General features: G+C 37.7%; 1 protein-coding gene across 2 annotated transcripts in view; it reads left to right on the top strand.

Moving 5' to 3' along the window:
* Positions 1–17,754, top strand: part of LOC124795174 (UDP-glycosyltransferase UGT5-like) — a 336,005-nt gene that overhangs the window by 302,832 nt on the left and 15,419 nt on the right. For both annotated transcript variants that reach the window (XM_047259072.1, XM_047259071.1), the window contains one exon: positions 2,741–2,963. In XM_047259072.1, coding sequence (XP_047115028.1) covers positions 2,741–2,963 — 223 coding nt within the window. The remainder of the gene's footprint in view (positions 1–2,740; positions 2,964–17,754) is intronic.

The raw sequence follows: 17,754 nt of genomic DNA, 5'->3' as shown, positions 1-17,754 counted from the left end.
AAAAGGCATAGGAACACAGCATTGAAGAGATTGCATTGTGGCATTATATATGCTTGGAGGTCAATAAAGAAGAAACTTGAGCTGCTATTCGATATAGCATGCCACATGAATTTGATGGCTGAGGTCAATTCCAGGTCTCTTATTCTGAAGTTCATCTGTGGTGCCAGCTGTTTGTAACTACGTGCAATGTACATATTGATAAACCAAAACATGTCTTCGTACTTCAGTATGCCTTCATACCTTTTCACAAAATATGCTAAAAATTGACATTAGACATATCTGTGCACTGTTGCCAACCTACATTTAGTTGGTATTCACAAAAATTACAGGTATCGTAGATGTACTTTATGTACAACAATGTCAACTCACTCTCAAGTGATGCTTGGCATTTACAAAAAATGTATTTAAAGTCATCGCACTCCCACTGGTGTAAGGGACTTGGTGTCACAAAATGAGGTTTTAAGTTATGTATAATAACAGAATTAGGTTGCTTGAAGGCTATATCTGTTTTCCTTTATGTTAGTACTAACTTAAAAGAGTTTTTTGCTGCATATTAAATTTGTTTGATTGCATATTGGGTGGTATCAACCATACTTAAGTTTGTTATTACTATCTTCCATCTTAGCAAAATAAGATAAATGCTTACAAAATTTAAATCACAAACATTATGTATAAATTATTTCATCTTAAAGTAATTTTTGTGTTGATTCCAAAACTGCTCTTAGAAGCTCAGGTTTTTTTTTAGTCTGTAATATTTCTGAAGTCGCAGATGATTTAATATTCTGTATTTTAATAAAATTAATCTCAATTCATACATTTGGATTACAGTTTTAGCTGCTGAAAAAATGTTATTTTTCAAACCAGTCTTTAAACCTAATTTGAATGTTATGTGTCATCATCCTTTGTTTGTTGGTGATACTGTTTTGGAATTGGCTAAATGAGCATGTCATCCACGAAACTTATTATGGCAGAAAAAAATGGAGTTATCTTTTCAAGTGGTTTCAACATTCAAAATACAGTTTTCTTAAAGAATCCTGGAATAAAATTTCAGAAGGATTGTGTGGTAGCTATGGAATCAGTAATCAATCAGCAATATTGCCCTGTTGTCATAAATATGTCTTATGTGTGTAAAAAACAAAAAAAAAACAAAAAGAAAAGAAAAGAAATACACTTCATACAAATTTTGGTTCAGTTCAATGAGTCAGCTGTTACGTGTCACAACTGACATTGCTTTGATGATCAATAATCAATTATGAAATTACATCACAGTGTTATTGTGCAGACAGGTATAAAGGCACAAACCAGTCAATGAAATAAGACATGAGACCAGGGACAAGGTCCAGTAAAGAATTTATGGAGGAGGAGTTTAATGAAAGAAGTGTTTATGAAGACTCATAGAACTGTATAGCCCTACTGAGCTAAAGTGTGAGCACCAGAGTGGAGTAGTGAGAGGTAAGAGCTCAGTGAACAGTGGAGACCAGGGAAATTGTGCAATTGTTGGAGGGATAGACACCACCTAAGCAAACAGTGAAAGGATCCAGAAGGCACAAGCGATGAATTGGCCATTGTAGCTGACCAAGTGCTCAGCAGAAAACTGTGCCACCAAACCCTTTGCTGCCCTTACATTAATACCCTTCCACAAAATTCTTCCCATTTAACTCTGAGCGGTATTTCTACCACATACCCAACCTACAAAATACCCTATTCTGTTCTTAATGCCTCTCCTGTTTACAATGCCTCACTACAGGAGCCATCATACCTGTGTAGGAAGCTGCAAAATGATGTTGTAGTAAGAGGTAGGACCAACATACTACTGTTGATATGGCCAGCAAATTTGTTAAGAAAAATTGTCTAAAGGGGAAAAAAAAAACAAAAAAACATGGAACAGGTCTGCTCGAGTGGAGTCAGCCTGCAAACATATTACTACCTAGTTAGGTTAGCATTGTCCCCATGCTGCAAGTTTGATTTAATAAGATATATTACTATTTTATGCTGGAATTTTGCAGAATGTCTAAAATCTGAAAGTTGATTTCTTTTACACCTATGTTTTGTTTTAACAATAAAATTTATACTGAGAAGAGGACGATGAGATATCTTTTAAATTGCAAATTGACAATATGTTTATTGTTTTGGGACCAAATTTTCATAATATGCTTTGATTAAATAGTGATTTTACAGACTTTTCCATTAAACAAAAATTTTTTAAGAAGCCAACAACATTTCCATAATTAAAATGTAAATATTTGACTAATGAATAATAAATTGTGATGTTGAACAGTTTAAATAAAAATAAAATTGTATCACAATTTTACATGACATTTTCTATAAACTAGTTATAGTGTCTTCAACATACATTTATCTTCAAAATTATTTGCAAGTGAAATTAATCAGATGAATAGATTTGAGGAGCATTATGTTTACATATTGTAAATGACAGAAATGTTGAAATCAATTGTGGACAGAAAAAAAAAAATATTGTTGCTGTATAAGCTCAAATGTATCTTATGCTTCATCGGGAAACATATAGTTGATTATAAGTGGTATTGATCTCTTCAGTTTTGTAAACTGGCCTAGTTCTTGGGGTTTCACATATTTAATGTTTCTTCCTTCTCATTAAATTAAGAATGTACCACAATTTCTTACCAGCAAATAATATAGTAATAATTTTCAGTTGTTGGCAGTTAGAGTAGTTAAGTGTTTAGTCACTGAACAGGAAATAAAAATTATTATTTCTTTTTAGGACATAAAAGAATTCCTTGATGGTGCCATTCATGGAGTTATTTACTTTAACATGGGCTCAATGATCAAAGCATCAACAGTGCACGAGGATAAGCTACATGCATATCTTGAAGCTTTCTCATCACTTCCGCAGAGAATTCTTTGGAAATGGGAAGAAGATTCACTTCCATATCAACCTGAAAATGTTATGGTCAAAAAATGGTTACCACAGTTTGACATACTCAGTAAGTTCATATATAGTTCCTCATTTTTTCTTATTTACTTAGCCCATGGAAGAATTTCAAGAACTCCTTCTTTAGATAATGGAACAACAGATTTCCTAAGTTCTTGTTTCACACATGCTTATTTGACATATTTTATTAGATATCTAACACTTGGTTTTGGAGAAACTGATTGACATACAACGAAAAACATTCCTCAATGAAGAAACTACTACTTCATTTTTGACACTATAGACCTTGATGGGTCTTAGCCTCATCAACAGTCTGCCTCCATATATCTTTGTTCTCTACTTTTCTCTTCCATCCTGAGATCTCTGTCTTGGTTTGGTCAGCCAACACATTTTCTAGCCATCTTACTCTTGGTCGACCCCTACTTCTGGTGGAATACAATCTTCTTTCCATTATTCTTTTGGAATCCTGTCATCTGCCATTCTTTCCATGTATCCTGACCAGAGTATTCTCTGGCATTTAAAGAAGTTGACTGCAAGGCTAAGACCAAAAGTAAGGTCTCCTATTTTTTTTTTTTTTTTTTTAATAAGTACAGAACTCTGTTTGTGTGGCAGATGCTCACACTGCTATGAAGAGTGCCTCATGCACCGTGTGTAAACGTGGTCATTCTCAACGCTTTGCAGCCGTTGAGAATGGAGCTCCCGTTGGATGTTACTGCCAAGTGTGAATTGCGTGCAGTTACTCGGTTTTTGAAAGCAAAGGCACTGTGCCAATTGAAATCCATCAGCAATTGACGGAAGTGTATGGTGAGTCCTGCATGGATGTCAAAAATGTTCGTAAGTGGTGTAGAGAGTTTGCAGCTGGTTGGACCGAAATTCATGACGAACAAAGGAGTGGGAGACCATCAATTTCTGAGGAAACAGTGTTGAAGGTTCAACAAAGCATGCGTGAAGATCGGCGGATCACCCTGATGATCTCTGCATGTTAGTTCGTGAGGTTTCCCGAAGCACCACTCACAGAATTTTAACGGAAACATTGAACTACCGGAAGGTGTGCACAAGATGGGTGCCACACATGCTGACATAGGATCACATGTGGAAACGAGTTGTTGCTTCCTGCGCATTTCTTCACTGCCTTACAGCCGAACAGGACAACTTTCTGGACTTAATTGTCATAGGTGACGAAACCTGGGCATACCACTTTACACCTAAGACCAAGCAACAATCACGCCAGTGGTAGCATCCTTCTTTGCCAAAGCCGCGGAAATTCAAACAAACACAGTCTGCCATAAAGTCATGACAAGCGTTTTTTGGGATCAGAAAGCAGTACTGTTGGTAGACTTTATGTCCACTGGGACCACAATTAACACTGACAGGTACTGTGAGACTCTGAAAAACCTCAAATCGGCAATTCAGAACAGGAGAAGAGGAATGTTGAGCAAGGGCATACACATTCTCCATGACAATGCTCGCCCACACATTGCTCGGCAAACCGTTGTTCTCCTGCAACATTTTGTGGTGTCACCGCCAGACACCACACTTGCTAGGTGGTAGCTTTAAATCGGCCGTGGTCCATTAGTATATGTCGGACCCGCGTGTCGCCACTGTCAGTGATCGCAGACCGAGCGCCACCACACGGCAGGTCTCGAGAGTCTTACTAGCACTCGCCCCAGTTGTACAGACGACTTTGCTAGCGACTACACTGACGAAGCCTCGCTCCTTTGCAGAGCAGATAGTTAGAATAGCCTTCAGCTAAGTCAATGGCTACAACCTGGCAAGGCGCCATAGCAATTGATAGTTATCGTATGAAGCATGTCTCATCAAGAACGATGTATACAGATGATGGATTAAAGTTAAGTATTCCAGAAGCTACGTACTTTTCTTTATAGCATTCATTACGTATCCTGTTTCAGAGCTCCTTTCGGCTACTTCTGAGTGGCGTGGCTGTCTTGCTACGCCACTACACATTTTCAGTGGAAAATAATCACCCAACCACCCTATAGTCCTGACTTGGTGCACAGTGACTATCACCTGTTCCCTAGCTTAAAAGAACATTTGGCCAGAAAGCAATTCAGCTCCGACGACGAGGTGAAAGAAGAGGTTCATAACTTTCTGAACAGCATGGCAGCGAGCTGCTATACATGGGCATACAAAAACTGCCACAGTGTCTACAAAAATGCATCAACAGAAATGGTGATTATGACAAAAAATAGCTATATGTTCAAGCTGTAAACTGATGTAAACCATTGTAGAAATAAACAGGACTATGTACTTATAAAAAAATAGAAGACCTTAGTTTTGGGATTACCCTCATACATCATTCATTCATATAAGCTGTTGTAATTGATGGTCATGTCATATTCTGAAACCCTCAGTGTCACTCAAGGGCCCAGCATAGATTTTTTTCAGGATTTTGTTTCAAATGATCTTAGCTTGCATATATCCATTTCTGTCATCATCCAAGTTTATGATCCGTGTGATGTAACGCTGCCCTTCAAAGGGAATAATATGCTCTCCGGTAGTTGTTCTTGTAATTAGAAAAATCATAAATACCTGTAAGTTCACATACCAGTAATATGCTCTATTTCTTACTTGTATCCTTTTTCTAAAACAATGATTTTTATTGTTATCACTGGTTAAAAGGACTTTTAGATAATGGAATATTTATTATAGCCTGCTAATTATGCAGTGTTCTTCTAGCCTTAGAATCAGAGATTATCATCATGCATTTTTTCCTGTTTTCACTTAGAATAAGTCCAGTTTTTTCTCATTATACTAGCATTATTTTGTAAATGTCTTTGTGGGTGTTTGTATGTCTTACCACATTTGCAATGTTATCTGCATTAGAACATATCTAACTGGATTTCAAGATCATTTTATGCCTCTTGTTTATATTTTGTATCAGGGTGTGCTGTGCTGAGTTAAACAAGACTGCCCAGAGCCCATCATCCAGTTCATTTCACCTGTAAAGAGACAGCTCTTGGTCTTTTGTTATTTACTTTTTCCTTTGTGTCCTTCATTAATAATGTAACTAATTTTCTTGACTTGTACCATGGACACTGCCTTATTGAGCACATGTCCAGTGTCTGGTGGGAGGAATTGTGTGCTTCAGGGAGTATAAGAACAAAAAACTTGGCAGAAGCAACTTAGAATATAAGAATGATGACGAAGCCCAGAAAAATGAAAGAAATGGCTAAAGAGATCACAAAGGTTAAGTACAATGTTATGGGACTACAAGAAGTGACATCACAAGTGCAATGACAGATAGATAAGCTTCAGTAAGCTGTACTGCTTAGTGGAGCAGAAAGAAGAACAGGTCATTCTAGAACAGGATTTATAACAACAAAGAGGATAAGAGGAAATCTCTTGGAATTTGAACCTATGAACAGGCTGAGAATAAGAGAGAAGTTCAGAAATATAACAGCAACAGCAGCATACACAGTAACAGAGGAAACAGAAGAAGGAATAAACAACAGTTTTATGAGAACCTTGTAAGTGCACATAGAAAAGTACAAGAACAGAATCTGTTGCTAGTTTTTGGAGATATTAATGTGGAGGAGTATAGGGAAATCCACATTACATGAGGAAAGTAATTAGAAGGAAGGTATGCTGTGTCATTTCACTGCTAAAAAAATTTACTCATTAATAGTACCAGTTTTCCACACAGAAGGATCCATGCTGAAACATGGAAACTGTTAAGCTGTTAACCAAACAGATCATGTGTCAGTAAAATCAATTCCAAATGCTCTGACAGCAGATGAGGAAATGATGGGAAACCAAGGTAGGGGAAACAGAGTCTACAAAGTTACAGGGGAAAAAAACTGGAACAAGAAGAAGGAAAGAAGTGAATGGCTAAATGACAAACGTAGACTGACAAGAGAGGGTAGAAATACAGCAAGAGAATGCTGTAGAGAGAGACATTAAGAAATATGGAGGTGTATAAGAATAACAGTCAAATGGTTGTAAGATGTGTAAGAGAAAGTTAAGGACTGCTTGAAAGCATATTTTTATAAGACAGAACAACTAAAGGAACACAGTGAAATATTTCACCACATTCACATTCAGGACTGTCTGATAGACCCCATTTGGCCATCAGTTGTTTACATATAGCAACTCTCACTCTGATGTAGTTCATAGTTATCCACAATTTGCTTGGGAGTTTTAGCTCTTCGATCTTCTTGCGAGTTTGTCGACCAAATTTTGGTTCTAGTTCTTTCCAAGCTATCTTCAAGTTGAAGCTTTGCAGTTGTTCACTGATTTTCCATAAAGTTTGCTAGGATGGGAGCTAGGCCAGTTGTGTGGCCTGGAGTGTTCCAGAACTTATCCACATTGTCTCCTTCAGTTGGAAATCCACTTTAGTTACATGTGCACTTTTCATCCAGACTAGTGAACAGCATCTCAGTTATGCATTAAGTGTAATCTAATTTCATTCCCAAGTGTTTACACTTATTCTCACACTTGATGCATTGTCCATTCATAGAGAACTGTGGTTTTGTATTTATGTCTCTATTGTTAAGATGCATTATGGTGCCATTCATTTCACTTGGTTTTGGATGTAGTTGTGACTTGGAATAGTAGGTGTTCAGCACTTCCAGATCTGCATTCAATATTCTGAAGGGGTTGTTAAATTTTTTTACTTTGATATGTGATGTCCATGTTGTCTGCATATGCAAATTTATGCAATTTTGTATCTTGTATGTCAGCAGTATATAGACTGAAGAGAATGAGTGCTAGTGCTGAACCCTGCAGCAGGGTGTTATTCAGGATCATGCTGCTCATGCCATAAAGTGAAACCTTGATTTTCCTGTTTGTTTTTGACTAATGTGAGGGTCTGTTTGCATTTTGCCAGATAGTGTGGCCGAGCGGTTCTAAGCGCATCAGTCTGGAACCACGCGACCGCTATGGTCGCAGGTTCGAATCCTGCCTTGGGCATGGATGTGTGTGATTTCCTTAGGTTATTTAGGTTTAAGTAGTTCTAAGTTCTAGGGGACTGGTGACCTCAGATGTTAAGTCCCATAGTGCTCAGAGCCATTTGATCTGTTTGCATTCGATTATTTTAGTTAGCTTAAGCAGTAGCTCCTCAATCCATAATGTATTGTCACCAATGTAAGCTCTATGAGAACCAGGGCTTTTTCTCTTGTTTTGGCGGTCTTGCTCTGTGTATGTTGTGAGGAACAGCAATTAGTCACAACAATTTCTAGAATCTCAAAATCTTGCTTTGTATGTAGGGAGGTTGGCTTCGATGTATGAAGTTAATGTAGCCAGTAACATTCTATTTATAGGAAGTACACAGCAGGTATACTGGTCTGAAATTCTTGGGATTATCTCCAGAATTTTTTAATTTTAGCATTGCAATGACTTTTGATTCTTTCTGGATCTTGGGGACTGCACCCAATCTGATGTATTCTGTACAGAGTGTAGCCAACCACCTTCTTCCTAATATTCCTAGTTCTTTAAAGAATTCTGGTAGGATGTCATCAGATCTGGTAAGTTTTCCTGTCTTCACTAACATCAAGGCCTGGGTAATCTCTTTCACAATGTTCATTTTGACTGGATTGTTAAGCAGTTCAGGTGCCTGGAAATCTTTCTTTTCAGCTGTTTGATTTCAGTACAGTCACAACCTCAGATGGACTAGATACAAGAGATGGCCTGTGAGTCATCATGGCTCACACATAATTTCTGAAGCAGGGCCCAGCCCTTCCTGATGGAATGTGTAAAATCTTGACTTTAAATTGCCTCCTTCCATCTGCTACTGCATTTCTCATTCATAGCAGTGACCATCTGTTGCACGGTCTCTTCATCCCTGCTCTTCCTAAATTTCTCCACTTGTGTTTCACAATCTTTCACCCAGCAGGGGTGTATTCCTTCCTGACCCCATGAGCAATAGCATTTAAGAACACTTTGTATATAAGTTTGTGAATCTTTTGTAGTACTCAGGTTTCATCAGTATCTGGTGAGATTTCTCAATGTAGGATTGATATTTATGCCAGTCAGCATTCCTTAGTTTCCCATGTGGGATTTGGGGCCTTCTTATAACTATGATTGGTAGGGCTGGCTCCATGGGAATGCCTTGGAAGGCCTCTCTTGTAGATGCAAGGGTGTACCTGTTTCTCTGCATTTGACAAAGGTCAGATTAGGTGTTGAAATTCTGCCCCATTCGGCGTTGAAATTGTGCCCCATTGCTTTGTTTTGAAGATCAGGATACCTTTGGAGTCAAACAGAACATGTAGATTCTGGTTGTCTGCTCAGTTATTTAGTCCAGTACCTTCAGCTGTGGATCTTGAGTAGCACTATCTGGGGTGTTGAGACTGAAAATTACTGGTGTACAATGCTGGATGGTTAGCATTGGGTGGAAAACCTATGAGCCTTTTCTGCAATGGTGATTTACAGACATTATAGAGCATAATCTCTTAAAGTTTTGTACCTATTGTCTATTCTGCTGGCATCACTTTTCTGTCTGAATTCCCTAGGACTTCCTTCTTCACTACAGTGTGCAGCTTCAATACAAGTGGCCAGCTGTGCTTGTCACGACCAGTGCAGCCCACACTGGTAAATCCTGATATTTTGAGTCAATTGATAGTTTAATCCATCAGGTGAGTCTTGTAAGAGTAAGACACTGACTCTTTCTCCAGTTAAAAATTTTTCAAGGATTTCTCCCTTTGACCTTGTATAGCCTTCTATGTTGAAATGACATACATTCAGTCTTTTCATTTTAAAATTTCTTGTTTGCTCTTTTTGTCTTCATAGGGACTCAGAGGCATAAGTGCATCTGTTCATCATAGTTGTGTGAACTTTTCACTGCTGTGCCATATTACAACGTTGCCCAGGGTACACTATCTAAGAGGCTGTCTCCACTTTGCATCCCCTCATGCATTGGGAGAGATGAGGAAATTTTTCAGCCACTCATGCTGCCATTTTTTGTATGTCTTCAATATCTCCATCAGTCATGTTGGGTATGAGTACCACACACTTGACCAGTATTCTAGGATGAGTTGCTCAAGCATTTTGTAAGCAGTCTCCTTCATAGGCTGCTTCAGTTTTTGCAGTATGCCACTAATTTTACTTATGACTGAGCTTAAGTGAACATTCAATTTCATATCCCCACAAATTGTTACACCCAAGGATTTGTATGATTTGACTGATTCCAATTGTGTTTCATTGATATTGTGGCCATACTATACTATGTTTCTGTATTTTGTGAAGTGCACAGTTTTACAATTCTGAAAATTTAAAGGAAGTTGCCAGTATTTGTGCATCCTTGAAATCTCTTCAACGTTTGACTGAGTATTTGCACAATTTTCTTGACAGTTCTTCACTATAGACAACTGCATGTTCTGCAAAATGCCTGAGGCTACTATTAATATTGTCTGCCAGATTATTGATATGTGATATGAACAGCAAGACTCCCAATACACTTAAGTTGAGTACACCTGAAGTTACTTTTACTTCTCTCACTCTCAATGACTCTCCATCTAGGACAGCATTCTAATTTCCCCTACCAAGACATCCTCAGTCCATTCACAGTTGTTTGATCATTCATTGTTTTCCTAATATGTAAGAAACAAACAAACAAAAAAACACACACACACACAGACAGACAGACAGACAGACAGAGGGAGAGAGAGAGAGAGAGAGAGAGAGAGTCTGTAGTATATTATGTAGTGTGTTAGGGTTAAAATGGAAGCTAATTCTGCCATAAATTCTATATGGAATTTCATAGGGATGTAGGTTTTGAATTATTCTTTGAGATATGACAAGACTTCATCTGTAAGTAACTTACTGAATGTGTGAACCCGTCTACTGGTTCTAGTTATTCTTTTTAATTTAGTAATTATTATTGTTTCAATTACCTCACAGTTATTGATGCTGGTTTCGCCGAATTTGATTAAGTGTAGTGTTGTGGTGGTGGTGGTGGTGGTGGTGGTGGTGGTGGTGGTCTTCAGTCCGAAGACTGGTTTGATGCAGTTCTTCTTGCTATTCTATCCTGTACAAGTCTCTTCATCTCCAAATAAATACTCCAACTTACATCATCCTGAATCTGCTTTCTGTGTTCATCTCTTGGTCTCCATCTACAGCAGTTTTTAGCCCCCCCCCCCCCCCCCCACACACACACACACTTCTCCCCAGTACTAAATTGGTGATCCCTTAATTTCTTAGAATATGTCCTTTCAAATAATTCATTCTTTCAGTCTGATTGTTACACAAATTTCTGTTGTCCCCATTTCTGCTAAGTACTTCCAGGGCTCTGCTTGCCCCTATAGCGCCTGCGTGCAAACCAGATTTGCCCCCCCCCCCCCCCCCATACCAAAAGCTTTTTCTTTTCACACTCATATTAAAGACTTCGCTTCGGCATTTTCATGATGTGGAATTTCTTTAATAATAATAATTTTAAAAAAAGAAAATCCATTTACATACTAATTCATTAGCTAGCCTGTTTGCTGACTTGAGTGAAAGTTTCTTCGACACCTACATATACTCATACAAATTGAACTTTTCTTGCTTTCATAATTGCAAAATCTTCTATTGTCTGCTTAGTGCCTAAACTAAGATCTCATGTTCTATTGAAATAATAACCAAATTTGTAAGCCTCTGTTGATGCATTACTGATCTTAGATGATTTTTTTATAATTTTTAATTTAAAAAATGATCTTTCACTGGATGCAACTGTGACTGGCAGAGTTAGAAATATTCTTAGCTCTATCACTGTGTTGGGAAACGTTGACATTAAATCATATTTGAAAAGATATTGAAGAATGTTATGTGGACCACAAGACTGGTTTTCTAGGAAATGAGACCTTAAAATCAGTATCATCAATGTTGGGTTCATTTCTGGACTCTGTTTCATTTCTAGAATGGTCTGTAAGTTTCATATGCAAATATTTACAACAACTCATCATGTGCATTTTTAACTTCTCACAGCGTAATGAATAATCCATTTAATTTCAGGCATGCAGCCACGCAAATAAAATTACTACATTTTATTTGCACGGCTGCATGCCCGAAATTTAATGGATTAACAATTCATCAGTTCTTCCTTTGGGTAACTAAATAATGTACTACTGAAAAAACCAAAAATGTCATCTAAACTTCTGAGCCCTTCAGATCTGTTTGTTAAGGAAATTAATGTCTGGTCTAGAATTCAGAAAAAAAACTCTATTCTGAAATTCATTTTAGGTTCTAACAAAACTTTGTCATGATGTTGATATTGAAACTGAGTCGGTTTTCTTCTTGCGCAAAGTATATTTACTGGAGGGAAAGTTGCTTCAGCATTTAGTTTCTTTGCACATTGGTAGCTTCCTTTAAAGCTGTTTCAAAGTTTCCATCTGCAATATTGTGTGAATTTGTCAATCAAGCTCTTTAACAAATTGATGCATATATGAGTATTAATTGTCTGGTTTTACATCATTGTACTTAAAGAATTAATTTTGCTCAAAACATCGTACCAAATTACAACAGAACAAATGAATTTATAACAAGTGAATTTGCTTTGAGACTGTTGGTGCAATAACATGCTCATATGTTAAGGATAACTGCAGAATGTGGTGCCACACAACGTGGCACCACACACAACTGGTGCTAATAGCATAGGCACATAGGGAATACACATGACACGATCTGCAAGTCCACAGTATTGGTGATAAGTTGAGAAAACCATCCCAAAACACAAGTGCTACAAAATACCACTGTTTCCTGCGCATGTACCCCGACATCAATATGGGATATGATTACCATGCATATGTACACAGGCCGCACAACAGGTTGGCATATTCTGGATCAGGTGGTCAAGCAGCTGCTGGGGTATAGCCTCCCATTCTTGTACCAGTGCCTGTCGGAGCTCCTGAAGTGTTGTAGGGGTTTGAAGACATGCAGGGATATGTCGGCCGAGAGCATCCCAGACGTGCTCAATGGGGTTTAGGTCTGGGAACAGGCAGGCCACTCAATTTCCCTGATATCTTCTGTTTCAAGGTACTCCTCCACGATGGCAGCTTGGTGGAGCTCTGCACTGTCATCCATCAGGAGGAAGGTGGGACCCACTGCACCCTGAAAAGGCAGACATGCAAAATGACGTCCCAATACACGTGACCTATTACAGTTCCTCTGTCAAAGACATGCACGGGTGTACGTGCACCAATCATAAACCTTCCCCACACCATCAAACCATGACCTCCATACAGGTCCCTTTCAAGGACATTAAGGGGTTGGTGTCTGGTTCCTGGTTCACACCAAATGAAAACCCGGTGAGAATCACTGTTCAGACTATACCTGGACTAGTCCGTGAATATTTCTTGACACCAGGCTTTATGGGCTCTCCTGTGACCAGGGGTCAGTGGAATGCAGGTCTCCAGGTGAATAAACCATGTCTGTTCAGTAGACTGTGTGTCTGGAAACAAGTGTTCCAGTGGCTGCGGTAAGGTCCCGAGCAAGGCTACCTGCAGTACTCCGCGGCCGTCTGCGGGCACTGACGGTGAGATATCAGTCTTCTTGTGGTGTTGTACACTGTAGAAGTCTCGGACTGTAGTGCCTGGACACGTTTCCTGTCTGCTGGAATCGTTGCCATAATCTTGAGATCACACTTTGTGGCACATGGAGGGCCCATGCTACGATCTGCTGTGTTTGACCAGACTCCAGTCACCCTAGTATTCTACCCCTCATAAGCATCAAATATGTTTTCTGTGTAGAACCATAAGGGCTTGGTTGCTTCAATTCTGCTAGACCATCTCATAGCACTTAAAGCTTTTAGCTTTGTCTCTGGTAAATGTTTGCAAATGATTGACCACCTAATTGTCGACGCTGAAAAGATGACATAAATTTATTGAATAAGGTCTGTGTGGTTTAGATAAACATGCCTAAATATTATTGTTATTTGTTCTGTATTGCTTGCATCTGATGTGCAATCTAATATGATGGAAACATATTTAAAATCTCTTACTTTCCTCAAAATATGTTTTTATCATTGTGCCTAGTAAATCAATAATTTCATTTTGAATGTGATCTAAATAGTGGGTCATACTCATCCGACTTAGGTCAGATTTTGATTCAATTCTGCAAATATGTTCCCACATAACTGAATCAAAAGATGCCAGCACCTCTACTGCTTTTAAAAAATTTCCATTATTATATTCACATATCTTTTTGGAAGAACCGCAGAAAGTCGGACATTGTCGCCAAGAATTTGATAATAGTAATAATCCTTTCTAGTACATCACACCAGTGCTTTTTTTCCCTTCTCTATTAGTCTCAGTTGCATCTGATCTACAGTGTTCTTTGTCTGTGACATATTATTCAATTGTACCAATGACTTCAAATTTTCATTGTGGGAATCACTTGTTTTAGTAAACTTTCTTCCCACGTCGTTAATTGGATAAGTGTGATTATGTACTTAAACAGGATCATGTTTAATTAAAAAATTAAAGAGATTAATATTAAGAGGCCACAGCCCTGGGTTTTTGCTAAGTGTCAGACTCTCACAAACTACTGCTATACTGCTTGAAGATTCTTCAGCAGCAACATCACACGTGTCAAAGTTTCATTGAGACCACCAGAGGGAGTAGGAGAGCAACATGACTTTTCTTCACTTGCTTCTGTAGTTTCAGACCCAGACTCGAGCACCTGGCAGAGGCAAGAGTGGTCCCTGAAACAGTTTTTGGGTGAAACTAATGAAATTGCTTGTTGGTTCTTGGTTGAACAAATTTACAAACAAATGAAATGCTCACTCTTCTGTTCTATAATATTTTATTTTGTGTTACTGTAGGCATTTTAGAGTGTATATATACATTTCCTTCCACTTCTGACACACTTGTTGTTTTTCCGGTGTGTCATTGACTGTTGAATTCAGAACGTGGTCGATAACACTATGCAGTGTCTTTTAATTTTTACGACGAGTTTATTAATTTAGGTTACAATTGGCAGCAAAGCCATTAAGGTGGAGTGAATTAATCTATCTAAATATGAAACCAATCTTATATGTGTTAATGTAATACGGAACTTACTTACTGTACTGTTTTAACATCAGTAAATAATATAGCCAATTAGTTGGAAAAATGAGGATTTGCTTTCGGCTGACGTTGCCTCCATATATGGTTGGGTTTAACAATGAGAATATTGGTGATATACTGGAGATGATAAGCAACCAGGGAAAAAGTGCGACAAAATGTTTCTTTGTTGTTAATTGTTTGTTACAGAAGTCACCTCTCCTTTGAATGTGCTACTGCATTATGAGGTTATAGTCAGTCACGGCTGGTGATCATGTGCTACTGTGCTACAGCACACTGTAAATATTGTACAAAAATTTTGGCATTTATCTTCTAATGAAAGCCATAAATTGCAGTAAAATTGTCATTTCTCCTTGGTTGGTGGCCGGAAATCGCACTAAATTTGTCAATTCTTTTCCAACTCATGTTGGTATGTAAATAAAACAGTGAAGAATTCGTTTTGGATATTCAAAAAATGGCTCTGAGCACTATGGGACTTAACATCTGAGGTCATCAGTCCCCTAGAGTTAGAACTACTTAAACCGAACTAAGGACATCACACACATCCATGCCCGAGGCAGGATTCAAACCTGCGACTGTAGCGGCAGTGCAGTTCTGGACTGAAGCACCTAGAACCACTTGGCCACAATGGCCAGCTTTGGATATTCATTCTGATATTAATGGCATAGGTCAATGACATAAAAAATTAGTTTGTGTCAGACAATGTAATATGAGAAAGTAGCAAGTCATGTATCAATGACACAACGAATGAAATTTACAAAATATATGTAGCTGTACAGGACAGAGGCATTGAATTGATCCTACAGGGCGCCAAAACTCATCAAGACAACTGACCTTATCTACAAACCTTTTTATGATAGATTAGAAATCAGAAAGTTAGAAATCATGATTACATTACTGACAGAATTTAATAAAGCCAGTTTACCGCAAGAATCAAACATGTATTGGCACAAAATTACATCATCCTTCCTTAAAAGGAGATAAAGATGTCTCCATTTTTTGAGAATTAACTGTGCTACTATTGCTTAAAAGTCCTTTGTTCGTACAGTTACTTACTGGGTATAAATGACGTTTTCCAAGTGGCGTTACTAATAAAAATATTACCACTCCAAAAAGGCAATAAGAAATGAAATTAGAGTAAATTAACCTAACTGATTGCTGCACAAATGTTATAAACTTCAGCAAAAATTTAATTTTTAATGTCAAGGGTGAATTGCGGCCACTTTGGGAGAACATTATGTTCAATTGAGGGTTTAAAGTTCTGTATAGACAATGCTGTCAGCAATTCACATGCTAAAACAGTTACATAAAACACAGAATATTTAGTATTAGAAATAGAAAACTGTACTCACGATTTGGATGCACCAAAATTCAAAACCTTTTATTCTCCTTCTTATCTCTTCTTTGTGTCTAAACTGATTATCATTTATGTTTTACTTCCATAAATGGAAGTCAATACCTTCAGAAAAGACTTCGTAAAACTTTAATCTGGATTCAGTGTTAACAAATTTGTTTTCTTCACAAGCACTTTTCAAGCAACTAATTATGGCTGAAATAAAATGTAGACCGAGACTTATCCCCGACTATAGTAAGCAGGTTCAGATGGATGTAGGTTGTAGTAGCTATGTGAGGATGAAGAGACTTGTACAGGACAAACTAGTGTCTAGATTTGGATCAGACCAGTGTTTCAGCTGAAGACAGTGATTGTTTTTCTTCATCAGGTAATTTGAAGCTTACTATAGGTATGCCTGTGTGTAAATATGGAATCAGAGGATCACTAGATAATTACCAATTGCAGTAGTTTGTGAGGTAATAACAAAAACCAAACTAAAAATTCCAGGAACAATTACCTTATATTCCAGGCCCAATATGGGTTTCACAATAACCTCCTCGTAAAGTTGTGCTAGATATTGCACTGCCTGTGTTATGGGGCTCTGAACAAAAACAACATGCATTTACCACAGTGGTTGATTCAATGAAGACCTTTGATACAGAGTCACATAACAGTATTGCAAATATTGTTGAAGTAAAACCAAATAGTAATATGTGGAGAAAATAAGAAATCAAGCTCTCTAAATGTCATAACTGGAGTCTGCTATCTCAAGAATTCATTCTGTTTATTATTATTATTATTTGTTTGTGATTATTATTTTTGGTTATTGATGATAAAAATGATCCACTTAACTTCTTTACATGTCAAAGTAGTCATGAGTGGTACATGCTGATACCACATTTATCACCTACCATAGTACATAAACTCCATAACTCACTCAAAGAATGTATGAAGGAAAAGGCATAATTGACATCAGGTAAATTGGTTAACTTCAAAAGTAATAAAACTGAGATTATGTGCATCAGTTGAAGATTGTTTTGGCAGACTCTATAACAGTATTGGGTCTCCATTTTGACACCAAACAAAAGAAAACACCTTTGAACCTGAGATTGGTGCAAATATCGAAAACCTCTTTGTAAAATAATAAATATTGTAGAATATTACAGATGTCATGAATTTTTCATTCATAATGTACAGAATATTCTACCAAGAACCAATGGAACAATCCATTAATGAAACTGAATATTCTCATGGGTAGGATGTGCAACAAATTACCTATCTCAAACAATGGACAATCCAGGTCAGAATTATGACAATATTATGAAAAGGATAGACTGAATGTCTGCTATATAAAGTGTTTGTATTTTATATCATTCACAATGAGCCCATTTCGGCATATTGCCAGGCACTCTGTAAATAACAAAAATTATGAATATATCTGTGTGTGTGTGTGTGTGTGTGTGTGTGTGTGTGTGTGTGTGTGTGTGTGTGTGTTTTGTCCCATTCTGATGAAGGCCATT

The sequence above is a fragment of the Schistocerca piceifrons genome, chromosome 4 (assembly GCF_021461385.2).
Source record: "Schistocerca piceifrons isolate TAMUIC-IGC-003096 chromosome 4, iqSchPice1.1, whole genome shotgun sequence".
NCBI lineage: Eukaryota > Metazoa > Arthropoda > Insecta > Orthoptera > Acrididae > Schistocerca > Schistocerca piceifrons.
Note: the sequence above shows the minus strand (reverse complement) of the source record. Positions and strands in the feature narration are given on the sequence as shown.